Raw genomic sequence first — 18,359 nt, forward strand, 5'->3', positions numbered from 1 at the left:
CGGGGTTTCTTTATTATCCCCCACTTTCTCCTTTTCCTCCCCTCTTGCGCCGCCTTCTCCTCTCCTCTGGAGTTTGAGTGGCCACCAGCCAGCTTTTGATTTAAGGAGCGTTTGTCTTTCCCGGGATGTGAATAAGAGGGGGGCCGTGGCTGTACAACTAGTTGATTTGAGGCGGGTTATTTTGGGCAAGTCTGCGTGCAGAGGCACCTCAAACGGAGAGAGGCAGCGAAGGAGAGCGCACGGCGCACAGACCAGACGCAGGGAAGAGAGGGAGGAAAGGCGCACAGATTTCAGTGGCATTCAGATGGTTCTCCCGCACACATAGGGCAGACAGACACACGTTTGGATGTTGTTGTTTTTTAATGGAAATTTGAACAACTTGAGCGAGCTTACATTTGACATTCTAATGCTTTTTTTTCTTCTCCTCCTCGCCGCGCGGAGAGAGACATGCAGCTGCTGATTGAAGGAGCACAGCATTTAGTAAGTTAAAACTGGGATTGACCTGTACTGCCTTTTGGAGCTATTTTTGTGGATCGGGGTTTTGTCCCCCCCTCCCCCCCAAAAAAAAAAGAAAAAAAAAGAAAAATGAAAGGACTATATCTGACAAGAATGTGGAAAGTTATGGCTGTTTTGGTGCTGGCGACCCAACACGTCGCCGGAAAGACATTTAAATATCAGGTTCATGAGGAGCAGAAGGTCGGCACGGTTATTGCCCGTTTGAAAGACGATGTCGCGGACGTTCTGGCTAAACTTCCGAGCTCAGTGTCGCTCCGCTTCAGAGCTATGCAAAGAGGGAGCTCGTCTTTCCTCACGGTGCGCGAGCAGGACGGAGAAATCAGCATCAGGACCAAAATCGACCGCGAGAAACTCTGCGAGAAGAACCTCAACTGTTCCATTCAATTCGACGTGCTGACCCTCCCCACGGAGCACCTGCAGCTCTTTCACGTCGAGGTGGAAGTGTTGGACATTAACGACAACGCGCCCCAGTTCGCCCGCGCCGTCATCCCCATCGAGATCTCCGAGAGCGCGGCCGTGGGAGCGCGCATTCCTCTGGACAGCGCCACAGACCCCGACGTCGGGGAGAACTCACTGTACACGTATGCCTTAGAGCCCAACAACTTCTTCAAGATTGACATCCAGTCCAGGGCGGACGGGGCTAAATATGCAGAGCTGGTGGTGCTCAGGGAGCTGGACCGGGAGGTGCGCTCCGGTTATGAACTTCAGTACACGGCCTCTGACAGGGGCGTTCCCCCGAGAACGGGGTCTACCCTCCTCAAAATCAGTGTTGCCGACTCAAACGACAACAGCCCCGTTTTTGACAAGTCATCATATGTCATTAATCTCCCAGAAAATGCACCTGTTGGCACTCTGCTCATTGACTTAAACGCCACTGACGCCGATGACGGCACCAACGCCAAAATAGTGTACTCCTTCAGCAGTCACGTGTCCCCCAAAATCATGGAGACGTTCAAGATTAACCCCGACAGCGGCCGCCTGACCCTCATCAGGCGCGTGGACTATGAGGCCGTGAACTCTTATGACATTGATGTCCAAGCGCAGGACATGGGTCCCAACTCGATGCCGGCCCACTGCAAGATCCTGGTCAAAGTGGGAGACGTGAATGACAATAAACCAGACATCAGCATCAATCTCATGTCCGCTCAGGGCAATGGGGACGCGGCCTATATATCTGAGGCGTCTCCTTTGGACACCTTTGTAGCTTTGGTGAGGGTGGAGGACTTGGACTCCGGGTTAAACGGAGAGGTAGAGTGTAAACTTCACGGTCAAGGATATTTCAAACTGCAGAAGTCCTACGAGAACAACTACATGATTTTGACCAACATATCTCTGGACCGAGAGAAGAGGTCAGAGTTCAGTCTAACGGTGGTGGCCGAGGACCGCGGGACCCCCAGTCTCTCTACTGTCAAACATTTCACTGTGCATGTCACCGACGAAAACGACAACCCACCCCGTTTTGAGAAGGGGCAATATGAGATCTTCAAATCCGAGAACAATGCCCCCGGGGCGTACCTGACGTCCATCATGGCCACTGACCCTGATCTGGACGCCAACGGGCAGGTGAGCTACTCCATCTTGGAGAACTCTATTCACGGGAGCTCCATCTCCACCTACGTCACCATTGACCCGTCCAACGGCGCCATCTACGCGCTGCGTACGTTCGATCGGGAGGATGTTAGCCGCGTCGCCTTTGTCGTGCAAGCCAAAGACGCGGGGAAACCGCCGCTGGTCAGCAACGTCACCGTTGTCCTGAACATTCTGGACGAGAACGACAACCCTCCGGTCATCGTGGTCCCCCAGCTGTGGAACTTCACCGCTGACGTGCCTGCGTCAAAGTTCACAGACGCCGGACACTTGGTGGCGGCGATCAGGGCGACGGATCGCGACACGGGGGTCAACGCCGAGCTCATCTGCTCCATCGTCAGTGGCAACGACGAGGGCTTCTTCGTCATTGACCCGAGAACTTGTGAAATCCACGCCAACGCCAGCTTGGCGAACTTCCCCCATGAGCACGTAGAGTTGACGGTTGTGGTCAGGGATCAGGGAAGGGAGAGCCTCAGTGCTAAGGCGGCACTGAAGATCACCCTCCACGAGAACATGGAGAACCACGTCCAGGTGATGGACCAGGGGGAGTCTTCCCTCGACGCATCCCTGATTATCATCATCTCCCTGGGCGCCATCTGCACCGTGCTCCTGGTCATCATGGTGGTGTTTGCCGCTCGCTGTAACCGCGAGAAGAAGGACACGAGGCATTCCTACAACTGCCGGGTGGCAGAATCCACCCATCAGCACCATCCCAAGAAGCCCTCGCGCCAAATCCACAAAGGTGACATCACGCTGGTTCCCACTGTGAACGGCACCCTGCCAATCAGAGCTCACCATCGCTCACCTTCGGACACGCCCCCCATGGACCGAGCCCAGATGGGGAGCCGGCAGAATCACCACAGCCGCCAGTCACTAAACAGCCTAGTGACCATCTCGTCCAATCACATACCAGAGAGCTTTGCCCTGGAATTGGCACACGCAACTCCACCAGTGGAGGTGAGCACTCACACACACACACACACACACACACACACACACACACACACACACACACACACACACACACAGACAGACAGAAAGAAGTAAATTATTCTCAGAAATTTCAAATATGGTCCCTCAGCCCCTTTCCAAATTGTCCCTCTTACTCAGTTTCTCTCTCTCACTCTCACACACACACTCTCCCTCACACACACACACACACACACACACACAGACACCACAGATACCACACACACACACACCAGCCTTTTCATCCTCACATGTCTATCTCCGTTTGAGCAAATTAACTCATCTCCATGTGTGACAGTGACTTAATCAACACTGCCCCGTAGTTCAAACTGACTCTCATTAAAACTGTTTATGATTATAGATGTGTCTTTGTCTTTACCTTGTTTACACCCTGTCATCATTACCGCCATCATAACCACGGCTCACCCCTCAGCCATATGTCTCCATATTCATCTAGACCCCCCCCCCCACACACACACACACCCTTTTCATTTAGTTTTAACATCATCCATTTTGTCTCATTCATTTTCCAGCAGCCTCTCCATCATCCATTTTGTGTTTACTCACCCATTGTTTTGTCTTGTGTGTTGTCTCTCTCTCTCTCTTTTTTTTTTCTTCCTCTCTTCAATTTCCCATCGTTATTCATCCACCCCTTTTCTGTTCCTTTTTGTTTGTTTTATTTTGTTTGTTTGTTTTGTTTTTTTTTTGTTATTTTTTTTTTGGGGATGTAGCAAGTCTCACAGCTTCTGTCCATGCTCCATCAGGGCCAGTACCAGCCCAGACCCAGTTTCCGTGGCAACAAATACTCCCGCAGCTACAGGTAATTTACCCCTATCCCTCAGCCCCACCCCCACCCCCACCCTCCCTAAAAAAAAAGATTATCTTTTGTTTACTTTTTCAACCACTTGTTTTTCATTGTGTATTACATGTTCCAACAACCTGTTGTGCGGTTCTGCCTGTCAGTTGCTCAGTTACGTGTAGATCATGGTTTTGATGGCGTGTAAATGTATTTTCTTTATTTTTTTCATATTCCAGTTGTTATCATACCAATGTCATTCAGTTCAAATGTATGCAACTCATTTGTCTGAATGTCACAACAATTTGCTTGGTACTTCTTTTCTTATAAAAAAAACAAAACAAACAAACTTTGGGGCTCACGTTGCAAAGTGTGCATCCATCATTACTTTGATCGTAATATCCCTGTATGGTCTATGGATGATAGATTTATTGATGCCCCTAGTGGCTGTTGAGATAGATTTATTGATGGGCTCTATACCTGAAAAGTAAGATTCATGGGGCCGAGCCTTGTCTCCAGATTTGACAGATTCCTGAAGCAGCCCTAAGTATTATGTGATGGATTTATTTGCTCATTGGTCTCCGTCCTCTTAAGGACAGATGGAGTCGATCAGCCTGCGGAACACAATGCATTCAGCTTTGGATTTGGAAAATGTGAACGTGCAACATTGTTTTTAAAGATACAGAGTGATACGTGTTGCTAATTAGTTTTCTTCTTGTGCTCCTCAGGTATGCATTACAAGACATGGACAAGTTCAGCCTGAAGGACAGTGGCCGTGGGGACAGCGAGGCGGGGGACAGTGACTGTGACATGGGTCGGGAGTCCCCCGTGGACAGACTGCTGCTGGGGGAGGGCTTTTCTGACCTGATGCACCTCGAAATGCACCATCGACTCCACCCAGGTGAGCTTCATCCCGACAGTCTCTCTGAAACCTTTTTTTTTTTTTTTTACTTTCTCCCCCTGGTTTTTGCACCCACTCCTCATCGCAACTAGCCAGATTGTCTCGGCTCAGCCGCGTCGCACACCTTACACCCTTTTCCAGCAGCACCTCACACGCTCGCCAGTCACGGTCACGCTTCAGCTTAATCCTATCTTGCAACAGTTGTGAAGTTGTACTTTCTGATGGATTTTGTCTCAGTTTGATTAATACAACTGTTATTCCTGATCTGTTAGAAATTAGATGTTTTTTTTAATCTCTAATTCTGAGAGCAAAATACCTACCTAATGTACCTCCTGCATGACACATTTCAGCACCATGGACAGTGTCAGGCCTAAGCCAATTATTTGTCTGTACACCTGTCTATACAGCCACTCCATTCATCCTGTTGCCAACACAATCCCTATTGTACCCGGCCCCATTCTTCCACACAGTCCTCATTTCCACGCTCGTTATCACACAGAGAGAGGTTACAGTGTGTCTGGCTGTTTGTGTTACTCTGTGTGTGCGTGTGCGTGTGCGTTATCTGCCCCTAAGTTAGAGTCGTGTCTGTAAAATCCTCCCCGGAGCGGAGATGAGTCGCCTGTCACTCATCGGAATGCGTCTCTGTGTGCTGTTTTTTTCTTTTCTTTTTTTATTTTTTCTTTCTTCACCCTCCCGGTGAGTGACAGTGGCGCACTTTCATGTCTGAACTGAGGAGAATTCATCGTAATTGCTTTTAGAATGATGTTATTCTCTCCCTCTCTCTCACTTACTCTGGCCCTCGCTCACTCTCTCCTACATGCCTGAGAGCTCCTCAGCATCTTTCTCTCTCTCTCTCTCTCTCTCTCTCTCTTATCTCTCTCGCTCTCTCGCTTTCTCTCTCTCTCCTCTGTACTTATTAATGCATTCTTATTGAGATGGCTAAAGGGAGGGGTGGTGGTGGACATTTCTGTATCTCTTTTTTTTTCTCCCTTTGAGAAAGACTTGGAGGTGTTGCACCCCTCCCACCTCCCCTTCCCTTCCTCTATCTCTTATGCTAATATGTAAAAAAAAAAAAAAAAAAAAGGGAGGGGAAGGAGATAATGGGCCGAGAGGGAGGATTATCCCTGTTTCTCTTCAATAGATTTAATTTGTTTAGATTTTTCTATTTAGATGGGCAAATGTGGCTATTCATGCTAGATCCGATAAAAGAACTAAACAAGCAAATCCCTGCCTCAGCCGTCTATAGTCGGGGAGACGCAGGCACGCTTGGCAGAGCAGCCAAATATTAATATTAGCATCAGCCTGTAATGCCATTTTGGGTAGAATCTTGCAATTATTCATTTATTTATCTAGTTCCTGTGCTTGTTTTTCATACCTGGCGCTAGCTGGATATTTCTGCTGTAAGCTGTAAATATCACCAATCTGGTCCTCCGAGCAAAGGAATATGAAGAGATCAGGAGAGGGAAAAAAAACAAGGAAACTAACCGCTCACCAAGCGGCGCTGTGATGTGCGTGTTTGATATTAATGAAAGCGTTGCGGTGTGAAATATTGAACAGGTTTTGTACATGTTGTATTTATAAGCAATTGGCATACGAAAGGGTTAGTCAGACTCAACAGCATCCTTGTCCTTGTTCCCATGTTTAAAAAAAAAAAAAACACCTTGACCTACTGCTGAACTGTACTTCCCTTCAAAAACAACACTGCCTTTCCCTCCTTTACCACAGTCCCGGGATGTAGGACTTGTATTATTGAAGCGTATTGACTTTTAGTTTCTACCAAAGCAACAAATATGTTGAACTAACCCCAGAGTTTGAACATGTGATGTATCGGAGTTGCGGTGATTTGCAGTCTGCTTGGGGCTGCTCCTAACTCTTTCTATGTTCTTTTTTTTTTTTGGTTGTTGTTTCTGCTTTAGCTATGCGACTGTGCACGGACGAATGCCGCGTCCTGGGACACTCCGACCAGTGCTGGATGCCCCCGCTCTCCTCGTCCGCTTCCTCCGACTACCGCAACAACATGTACATCCCCGGGGAGGAGTCCTCCCAGCAGCCCCAGCTCGACGACGACCAGTCCTCCGTTGACTCCGAGCGCCGCAAGAGCTTCTCCACTTTTGGCAAAGAGTGTGGGAGCGAAGAGGCCGCCGCCGGGGGAGTCGAAGGGAGCGACGCCTGCGCGGCCGGAGGAGGGGCCGGCTCCCTCCTCACGGAGATGAACTCCGTGTTCCAGCGGCTCCTCCCCGCCAACGTGGACTCGTACGCAGAGTGCGGCGAAACGAGCCCGTCCTCGTCCTCGCTGACCACCGAGAGGGGGAGCGGGCGCGGCGGAAACGCCGCAGGGAGCCACGGCAACAACGCCGTTCCTCAGGACAACCGGCGAGGGCTGTTGCCAGGTGGGAAAGGTCCCGCTTACCCCCCAGGTGTGGCCGCGTGGGCGGCCAACACCCACTATTTGAATCCCGGAAGCGGGTGCGTGGGAGCCAATCACGTCTCCTCGTCCTCCTCCTCCCCTTCCTCCTCATCTTCCACGCCCACTTCCAACTGCGCCAACGGACAGCCGCCGCACCTCAAATGGCTGCCGGCCATGGAGGAGATCCCGGAGAATTACGAGGAAGACGACTTTGACGGCGTCTTCCATCAGGGTCACCCGGGCGGCAAGCGCAGCGAGAGCCGTCACGAGGCCGGCATGGACGCTAGCGAGCTGGTGCACGAGATCAACAAACTGCTGCAGGACGTCAGACAGAACTAGAGAGAGAGAGAGAGAGAGAGAGAGAGAGAGAAGGCATAGCATGGTTTCACATTTCACCCCCATTCTGGCTTGTTCTTTGTGCCAACATATATAAACTTGATGATGACTGTTTTCTTGTTCACTGTAATGGTTGTCTTGTCGATTTGACCAGATCTCCTCCTTTACCGCTCGGTGCTGAGAGACTCGCAGAGAAAAGTCAAACACGGCACTGAAATTGCGATCGAGGTGACGTAAAGGCATCGAAGCGAGCGCCTGAAGAACAGTTAGTTAATACACGTCTCTCCGAAAAGTTTGAAACGGAAGCTGTGCCCTTTTTTGTTTACAGCAGCGTGAACAGACTCCACAGGGAGGAACCCACAGTCGTGCGATCTAATTTCTGCTTTTACAGTGTACAATAGTGTACAGTATCTGTGAAGAAAAAAAAAAGGCAAACTCACTTGAATATCGTGCTATGTCTGCTGTTTTGTTATTATGGAATGTAACTGTACAATTTGACCTTTGTATTTTAAAAATACACGCTTTTTTACTTCTATATATTTATATGTGTCCGTGTATGTTTGTACAGAAAAAGAAAAGAAATGTCTATTTTTTATATTTGTCACTGCATGTCTTAATAATAGTCACTTAACGTGTCTCTTTTTTTCTCTGTTTATTTTATGAAAAAAACAACAATTGTATTTAATTTTGGTATTGAATGTGTGTGTGCGTATTCAAAGTAATCACATTCCAATGCAGTTCCATGTTGGAAGTTGGTTTTGTATGGTAACATTGTGGCCATCGGGTGATAAATAAAGTGGAGGGATTCATAACAGCGTCTGAGCGTTATCATTGGTGCTACTTCTTGCAGTCATTTCCTGACTTCCTTTTTTTCTTCTGTTTTCCCCACCAAGGGCGTCCATTTGCCCCTCTGTGTCTTAGCACCCCCTAATGTCCAGCATCAGAACTGCAGCACCCTCTGTCTGTGTGTGCGTGTGTGTGTGCACAACGAAAAATCTGCCATGTGCTTTCTAGGCAAACCTCATTATACCACAATTCACATGCATGACTCTGCTAATAAACACGCCATTAGCTGTAAATTTATTCCCAAATGATCTCTTTAGATTCAAAATGCATTTAGGCGTTAATTTAGTTTCAGAGTAGGGAGTCTCTGTCTCTAAGTCTCTCATCCATGACCGCATCACGCTTATGGTAAATATGCTTAGCAAATGAACAGCATCTGATAATAGCTGCACATGATGAGAAATTAAAAAGAACGATATTGTAAACCGCAGCCATATGGGCTGGTAATGCAATTAAATAGAAGGTGGGTAGTGAGCCCCCTCCTCCCCTGCCCTGCCCTGCCCTGCCCTGCCCTGCTCTCAGTCACTCTGCTGATGTTCAACTCGGGGATAACACACTCGTGAGCAAGACGCACACAGTTTAGCCACACACAGTCAGGAGAAAATAGAATATTGAGTTGTGCTTAAAGTGTGAAACTTCAACAACCGGGGCTAAATGAAGCAATTAACCTCATGAGACAGAGCTTTAGCGAGGTAAAGGTTAGAATTTGCACACACACACACGCACACACACACACACACGCACACACACAAGCACTAAGCAGACACACACATTCGCACACCCGCAAAACAAGACCACACGTACTTATAGAAACACATGAGAACATACAGTAGAAAGGCAGATGCATGTGAAAACACACACACACACACACACACACACACAAACACACACAATCTCACACGCACATGCAAACACTTAATAATGAGCTCGTTTGTCTTCATCATTAAAGAGGCCAAGCCTCAATAAATAACAAGCACTGGCTGTGTGTGTGAGTGAAGGAAGGAAGCTAAAGCATGCTAGGTGCTAAACTGGCTTAGCCTCCTGTAAACTAGCTTAATAGTAGGGGAGACCGGGTACAGTTGTAACCAAGGGGGTAAGCGAGCGTCTGGAATGCGTAGCTCCTATGGCGCCATTTTGATGCTAATAAGTGATCACCCGCGGTTAGCATCCCACTGACTAGCATTCATTTTGACGTCACTTTGACAACGAATAACTTTACATCTGAAGTGTTTAAAGACTCTGTTTGTCCATTGTTCATTTCTAAAGACACACGACAATGTATAAAAGGCTCCATTACCTTGTACCTCACGTTATGGCTCGGTAGCAGACGTTGTTGTAAAAATAGGTCGCTCACGTCACATTTACGCTGTCTCTCTCAGTTGGAGGCTGCGCAGTAAAGCAAGAGATCACCGGAAAAGTGCTTCTAATATCCTTCACTGGTCTCCGTCCAGAGCAACGGGCTCTGTTGGTCCATTATATATATGTCAATGGTTGTAACACAGGGATAGTTGTAACACTACCAATTCCATGAATCATTGATAAGATAGGAGTCATGTGACAGTTTCCTCAGGCTTCCTTTATGATCCTACATGGAGGTTTTCCACTCTGTGTAGCTATCTCTCCTGAAGCTAAAGCAGAAAATCTAATTCCGAGGTAAGAAAGTAAAAAAAAAAATAACAAGATAATATTTTGTTACTTCTACCGTTGCAGATAATGTTGTATGAGTTATATCAGGTCAAACTGTAGTTTCTCTAGTAAAAAATTGTGTATCAACCTCCTGCTAATTTCAAAGCACCATGCTAATACAGCTAGCTAAACAATGGGTGACAGTGGCGGGGTAGGTTGTAACACGTGTTATGAAAGTGTTACAACCATCAAGTGTGGGTCAAGTGTGTTTTATGTAGCTTTTGGGGACACCAGGCATGCACTCCAGGCCTAACCAATTTCATTTGACACCATTTTGACTCTGATTAGCAATGCATTTAATTAGTTTGTTCTTGTCACCATTGTGACTGATAAAGACTGCATTTCATTTGTTCGTTCTGTGGAATGGGGCTAAGTATGTTTATGTTAATTTGCTCTCACTCACACACACATACACACACATACACACACACAAACCCATATGAATGTGCAGGTACAGACATGCACACACAAACTGCATATAACTTGAGTTAATTTTGTCTACCTGTTACAACTTACCCGAGTATGTGTTACGACAAAAGACCACCTTGTATTTGTCATCATCTCACAAAGTCTGTGATATAATTGAAGAAATTTAAATTGTTGCCATTTGTAGTAGACAAATGTGGGTACTTTGCCTAAAAGTTTCAGATGTGAAGCTAAAAAAAAAGAAGATAGTTTTAGGCGCTGAAGAAAAAAGTGTTACAACCGTACCTGGTCTCCCCTACTGTAGCAGTTAGGGAGCTAATACTCTGCTGATGGATATCTACAAGATTTTGGTCACAAGATGATGTAACTGCCTCAAAGGAATAGTTCTAGTGTGGAAATATGCTTTATGTTAGATAACAAGACTGATGCCACTCTCGTTCGGTAAATATGAAGCTAAAGCCTTAGCTTAGCATAAAGACTTAAAACAGAGGGGGTGGGGGATTAGCCTGGGGGACTAGCTTGGCTCTGTTCAAAGGCTACCAGGCCCTCTAAAGTTCAGTAATTACAGTTTTTCTCAGTCGCTTTGGTGCATTTCTCACATCACTATTTACATTTGCACAACAGTTAATGCAGTTCTCAAAACAATTAGTACAAACTGCAAAACCTAGTTGATAACCTGCAAAAGCGTGTCACTTGCTCAAAATGGATAGCTCATTCCTCAAAAGCAAGTATTCATGTCAATGAAAGTGTCAGTGTCATCAAGATGAAAAGTCCTGACACCATTGTTTATGAACAAGATAGTCAAATCGCTTTGTCATGTTTTCATTATGACAGTTTACTCTGTAAATGTTTTCCAATGCAAAAAAGTCAGATCTTGGTGACACTACCTGAAAAAGCTCAAGACAGCACTATATACTATTTGCACAGCCATTTGAAAAATACAGTAAAGTTACACATTACTGTATTTAGTGAGGTAAATGAGTACAAGACACTGAATATGTATGTTTCACATTTTTACTGCATATGCTCTTTGTAATTCTAATTTGTTCACAGCATTGTGCAAAAGAAAAAAATACACCCTTATTTATAACTAACATAAACTCCCTTTGGGTACAGCTGTGCACAACGGTAAACAATATTGCAGTACATATTTGAACTGAACATACAACATACATAGTACTGTAATCATTCATGAACATCCAGACGTTCCTCTCTGTCTGGCCACATATTTTCATCTACATCGCAGCGAATATCATCTCTTGCAATGCAGCGAGGAAAGCATCTCCTCGAGTGGCGAATCCACCCTCTGCAGGACTCTGCTGTGATGTCATCACATGCTGCATCCATGGCGGCTAGCAGGGCCATTTGGGTATGTGGATGCCGGTCATATACCTTCCACCTCCAGGAAGAGAAAAACTCTATTGGATTTAGGAATGGTGAGTAGGGAGGGAGATATTCCACCAGCATCATATTATGTGCTGCAAACCACTGTCTGACGACATCTGAGTGGTGAAAACGCACATTATCCAAAACAACAACATGCTTGTTCAGATGGTCTCCAGTTAGACCCCTCTCATTCTCAGGGATTATGTCCCTGTAAAGAGTGTCTAAAAAAGTCAGCAGATGTTGTGTGTTGTATGGACCAAGCCGGGGGATATGGGTGAGGACGCCGTTTTCTGAGATGGCGGCACCCAAGTAATATTCCCTCCTCGTTGGCCTGGGACATCAATGGTTGCTCTCTGTCCAATGCGATTCCTTCCACGTCTTCTACCTTTTCCCAGATTGAAACCCGCCTCATCAAGGTATATGAATGTGTGCAGCGGTTCCCTGGCCTCTAGCTCCAGTACATGCCTTATTACAGAAGAGGGAGTGAGAAAAACTATGACAACTTTTCCTGTGTAACATAATGCATTTTGGACAACATATTGTACAGTATGCACTGTGAATACACAAACACAGAACTGTCATGTAAGTGTAGTGCATGACACTACACAAAGTAAACAGTTTACAGCACTGAACATTAGAATATGCATAGAATGTTTTACATGTTTTACCTGTACATACTGGTGACGGATCTCCTTCACTCTGTCGCTGTTCCGTTCAAATGGCACATTGTACAGTTGTTTCATGCGCATCTCATTCCTCCTGAGCACTCTGTCAATTGTAGCGACTGAAACAGATTCAATACTCCCAAAGACGTTGTCATCCTCTATAACAGCACTTTGTATCTCTCTCAACCTTTATGGCATTGTTTGCAATCACCACTGCACAAATGACTTCCTCTTGTTGCAGTAAAAATACGCCCTCTTCCACCTCTGCAAGGTTGTCTTGCAATCCTGTGTGGTGCAGAGTAAAATTACAGTAAATATGGCAAATCTTTACCGTACCACTACTGTACACTACAATACACTAAATGTGTGATGCAGTAAAGCTGTACGTCTAAATGTAAAATGTACAGTGACAAGTTATTGTCCCACTGCAAGCTTCATGTATGACACAATGACAGTAGTGCAGTGCAGATTGTTTAGTGCTGAATTACTGTCCATTTATACACACCTGTTCTCCCGACGAAATGTTTGAATAATTGAATTTACAGTGGTTCTCCCAACGTTTGGCTGCACCCTACGACCAGCCTCAGCCATTGTGAGGCCGTGATTGACAACATGATCCACAATTTTAGCCCTGTTTTTTTTAGAGATCCTCCTATGTACTTGGCCTCTTCTTCCTCTTCCCCTGTTTTGTCCCCTTCCTCCCCGCACCCTCACCCCTCTTCCACGAGGCTGATCTTCCATTTCTGTGTCACAGTATTGTAGAAATGGTACACACTATGTCCTGCTTGGTTCATATATGCTTGTAAAGTGGGGGTTTATGGGATTCAGCTCTGACAGTGATTGTAGAGAAGTGGCTTATCATTGGCTGCAACTAATGCTTCACACACGCCTTCTCATCAGTGAAAGCTGAGATTCACCTGAGAGAAATTGTTCAATTTAGGAGACATTTTCAGGAAAAAAAAGATTTTAAAGAAATTGTAAAATTTGCTTGACAGATTTTGACAACTAGTTCAACATTTTTGTATGTAATGACTCAAGCAATGAAATGAGGACTATTAGTTTTATATGGAATGACTATTCAGCATTCACAAGTATAGTTAATTTTGACTGACATGACATAAGCAAATGATAATGTTATAAAACAGCAGAGAGTTGTATGAAAGCCATTGATGCATGTCCAAAAGCATTTGCAATTTGTTGGAAGGAATGAGAAACTGCTACTATGATGTGCACAAATGACTAAATGTTGTGGAGGTTGAACTAACTGTTGTTCTAATGTAAATAGTGATGTGAGAAATGCACCAAAGCGACTGAGAAAAAACTGTAATATGTTACATTTTACATGCTGGTATCCCCATTTCCAGTTTTCATGCTATGCTAAGCTAGCTGGCTTTAGCCTCATATTTTGCAGACCCACAGGAGAGTGGTATCAATCTTGTCGTCTAAAACTCGACAATGAAGCGAATGAGCATATTTCCCAAAATGTCAAACTATTGCTTTAACCAAGTAAAGCTTTAGCAATATGAACACGGGTAACATGAGAAATGTACAATTTCACAAAGCAGCATAAGCGGGATATACAGTATTTCATCGTGTGTGTGTGTGTGTGTGTCATTTCAAAATTAGATTGGCAATGCATGATGGATGGTCTTTAGCAACAACAAATTTCTGTGGCATAGGGTAATGGTGTGTGTAATAGAAAAAAAAAAAACCTCTCCCGGTGAAAGATCCGGTAGTGCTCATTTATTACTACTCAGGTAATTAATTTTACACAAATGCAACAGAGGCACTGATATGATGTTGAAATATGAACTCCAGCTTATTATTGTCACAGCAAATCCACCAATAAATTGTGTGTCAGTCTCACTCGCCTTTCACTCATTTTTCTTCATTCTGAAACCTGCTCTCCTCTATCATCTCTCTCTCTCTCTCTCTCTCTCTCTCTCTCTCTCTCTCTCTCTCTCCTCCCTGTATACCTCCATATCTCGCTCTCATCTTCTGGCTATTTCTCTCTGTCCATCTGTCTGTTTAACACACACACACACACACACACATACACACATATAAATATTCTCCTTTACAAACAGGGACACAAACATGCACAGCTCATATCACAGTCCTGTGTCCCCGTACGTATTATAATGTGTAATGCTCCTCTTTATTTCATCTCTACTCATCCTGTCGCTGTCTGATTCCTCCCTAATCGTTAAAGGTGCAGTAGGTAAGACTTATAAAAGTAACTTTCTGTCATATTTGCTGAAACTGACCCTATGTTCCAGTAGAACTACATGAAGCAGGTCATTTATTAAAAAATAAATCCAGCTCCTCTGGCTCCACCTCCAGCCTGTAGTGCGATTTGCAAAAATCCACCGCTCCCTGTTCGATCAAGGGGGGTAAGCTTCGCTTCAGAGCTCGAACCTCCTATGGCGCCATTTTGATGCTACAAAGCGATCGCCTCCCGTTAACATCCCACTGACTGCCATTCATTTTGAAGTCACTTTGACAGCAAATAACTTTACATCTGAAGCCGTTAAAAACTCTAGTTTATTTCTAAAGAAACATGACGTGAATGTATAAAAGGCTCCATTACCTTGTAGCTCACGTTATGGCTCTGTAGCAGACGTTTTTATAAAAATAGGCTAACGATTGTGTCATAACTACGCGACTTACTGTCGCATAGTAGAGGAATTACCATATAGTACAGGAGAAGCTCGCAGGCAGTTTGGACTTACATGAGCTGTTACATTAGGTTTAATTACTGATGTTGACTAGCATGTTAGTTATCAATAATTAGCCTGTGCCCATGTTATCTCCTTACATATACCTCTGCATTCATATACCTCTGATTCGGAAGATTTCTTGGCACAGCTACCAGAAGATTTTTCAGACAGGTTGCTCACGTCACATTTACGTTGTCTCTCTCACTTGGAGGCTGCGCAGTAACGCTCAGCACTCACCGGAAAAGTGCTTCTAATATCCTTCCCTGGTCTCCGTCCAGAGACACGGGATCTGTTGGTCCAGTTTATATACTGTCTATGGTGTGTGTGTGTGGGGGTGTCTAACTGCGTGTCAATCACTGCATGCACACGCATTCATTCTCCCTTGTGGGAGGAGGGGCTTAGGAGACCGCTTTGGGCTTTAGCAGAAACGGGGGGAAGGACTGAGAAGTTGTCGATGTTCAAATTATTTGGCTAAGTCCTGGATCTTCACAGTCCTACCTGCAGCACCTTTGATTTGCTAATGCTTTTCCTATTTACATCACTGGGACACGAGTATTAAGTCGCTCCTATTATAGCCTTACTTATTTCTTTTAGCGTGTTTTAGACACAACTCCTTAGCAAACACCAAACTCCCTCCTAATATCATTTGCTTCCAGAATGCGTTGATTGCTACGATGACAGGAAATTAAGAAGGTGAGGGCGTGTGTGTGTGTGTGTGTGTGTGTGTGTGTGTGTGTGTGTGTGTGTTACGCAGGGTTATTGGATCTGCTGACGTGAAGTCAGCTCTCATCTGAAGTCAAACACCGCGCTGACCATCAGGGCACACTTGTGTGAGGAAAACAGGATATTGGCAAGCCTGTAATATAAACAGAGCTCAGGTGTTGTGTATACCACAGCAAGTCACTGTGATAATACTGCCTTATATGTCTCAGACCTTATTGCTTAAAAGCATTCATATAAAATAATTCTATGCAGCTGGTTCTATTATAGTATATTTCTATTTAGATAGATAGATAGATAGATAGATAGATGATACTTTATTCATCCCCAGATAAAGACTTGCGCCGCCCCCTGTGATCTTTGCCGCCCCCCCCTGGGGGTGCCCGGACCCCAGGTTGGGAACCACTGGCTTAGATAACCATAACACAACAAACACACATACACACATATATCTCATATACATAAAAATCACAGAAATCTAAAGAGTTAACTATTTGTGAAGTGATTACACTGTGATTAGTCAGTCCATGGTTTGGATGCAATGACCATGATAAGGTGCTATGGTAGAGTGTGTGCAGTGGTGGTAGTGCAAAAGTGGACAGTGCAGGGATTGAACAGTGCAATAGCTTCTTATTAAATATTAACTATGACTATGAAAAGACAAGAATGTAAACATTATAGAAATGCTTGACAAACAAGAAAGACATTCGTATTTCTTAATTCACTCATTCATGTGTGGCAAGGGATTTCTTGTCCACCAGCCTTCCAATCCTTAAAATGGAGGAATAATATGCAGCTTAAAAGCCTGAGAGACTCGACTCGGGGGGTGAAAAAACCTTTTTTTGATTGTCAGGCTAACTGCTACCTCGACTCGACCTCAATACCAACTTTTCAAATGAGAAGTGGAGAAGGAAAAAGGACAGAGATGAACGTCCCAGGTACGAGCATCAGGTTGGAAATGATGAAGACGACGATGGTTTAGAAAGTGCTTCCAAAACTTTTGCTGTCATGAAATGTCCCGCCCACCACGAAGGACGGAAGGCTCTCTCAGTATATATACACACACAGGGTAGGCGTCTTTTGACTTGACTATGTTGTGACACTCTTGCTTGATGGGCTTCACTATTCTTTCTTTGTTTTCCTGTCAAAAGTCCGTCCATCGCTGCAATGTCTGTCATTTTGTTTGTGTCTGAAACGCCGTAGCCCAAACTATTAGAAATAGAAGGTCATGAGGCCTTCCTTCCTTCCTCTGCAAACAAAAAAGAACATTTTGGAATATCTGAATATCTTTGTTTTATTTCTTTGGTTAATCACTGGTTCCTAACCTGATTGGCTGTGACCCCTCACTAACAAAACAGTATATGCTTGCAACCTGAGTGTCTTTTCCCTTATAATAATAATAATAATTATAATAATGGGTATACGTGCAGTTTAATGTCCCAAATTCCCCATAAATGGCCTTAATTAATTATAACCTGCTACCCTACCCCTACCCCTAACCTTAACCCTAAACCTAACCTCAAATAAGACCCTCATCATTTGGGACACTTAATAATTTGACACTAAACTGCACGTAAGCCATAATAATGTATACTTTATTAATCCCGCAAGGGGAGTTTTCACTCTGTTGTTATTACACACATTACACACAGATCTGAATTACACACACATGCTCAGTACCTCTACATGCACTAATGGAGAGATGTCAGAGTGAGGGGGGGGGGAGGAGGAGGGGTTTGTTTCATTTGAATGATTTGTAGAGGCCTAAAAAGAAAACAAGAAAAAAAAGATCATGTTTCTTTAATCCGGGGGGGGGGTCAAACTCAACTTCACTAAGGGCCACACTGGAAATGAGAACCGCAATGAGGGCCAGACATGTATACTTACTGACATGCTTTTATTTAGCCGAAAAAATGAAATATCTTTGACTGTATTGTTGCGTGTCTCATATAGCTTTCTCCCATACAGTTTGGTTGATATATAGCCCTAACAAAAGTTTCTTAGCCATCACAGAATTTAGCAAATCATAAAAAAAACTAAGATTACTGAACAGACCAGACGTAGTGTGGTGGTGGCGTAGTGGTGTGGGAGACCAGGGTTCAATTCCCACTGTGATACATCAACCAATGTGTCCCTAAGCAAGACGCTTCACCCCTAGTTACTCCAGAGGCGTGTGACCTCTGACATATATAGCAATTGTAAGTCGCTTTGGATAAAAGCGTCAGCTAACTGAATGTAATGTAACACAGGCGCATAGACATTTTACAATGTGCGCTATTGATTATTTATTTAACTATTTATTGATTTGCCTTAGCTATTGGACTGATGATTGCATGTCACCACCACTGCTGCGTTGTTGTTGCTGTTTATGTTCGGTTTTCTGTATCCTCTTACGTCTTCA

At 44.8% G+C, this 18,359-nt stretch overlaps 1 protein-coding gene across 2 annotated transcripts; it reads left to right on the forward strand.

The window, feature by feature from the left end:
- Positions 1 to 552: 552 nt before the first annotated feature.
- Positions 553 to 8,324, forward strand: pcdh18a (protocadherin 18a). 2 transcript variants are annotated; one of them, XM_039812547.1, is made up of 4 exons: positions 553 to 3,060; positions 3,804 to 3,892; positions 4,597 to 4,769; positions 6,686 to 8,324. In XM_039812547.1, the coding sequence occupies exons 1-4, from the start codon at positions 586 to 588 to the stop codon at positions 7,513 to 7,515; spliced, it is 3,567 nt and encodes a 1,188-aa protein (XP_039668481.1). In that variant the 5' UTR covers positions 553 to 585; the 3' UTR covers positions 7,516 to 8,324. The 2 variants fall into 2 exon arrangements, with proteins under 2 accessions (XP_039668481.1, XP_039668490.1); XM_039812556.1 differs by having other exon boundaries at positions 3,837 to 3,892.
- The last annotated feature ends 10,035 nt before the right edge of the window (positions 8,325 to 18,359 follow it).

The sequence above is a fragment of the Perca fluviatilis genome, chromosome 1 (assembly GCF_010015445.1).
Source record: "Perca fluviatilis chromosome 1, GENO_Pfluv_1.0, whole genome shotgun sequence".
NCBI lineage: Eukaryota > Metazoa > Chordata > Actinopteri > Perciformes > Percidae > Perca > Perca fluviatilis.

Coding starts and splice junctions, on each gene's coding strand:
- pcdh18a (XM_039812547.1), top strand. CDS start 586: ATGAAAGGACTATATCTGACAAGAATGTGGAAAGTTATGGCTGTTTTG. Junction 3,893..4,596: donor AAATACTCCCGCAGCTACAG/GTAATTTACCCC, acceptor TGTGCTCCTCAG/GTATGCATTACAAGACATGG. Junction 4,770..6,685: donor GCACCATCGACTCCACCCAG/GTGAGCTTCATC, acceptor TTTCTGCTTTAG/CTATGCGACTGTGCACGGAC.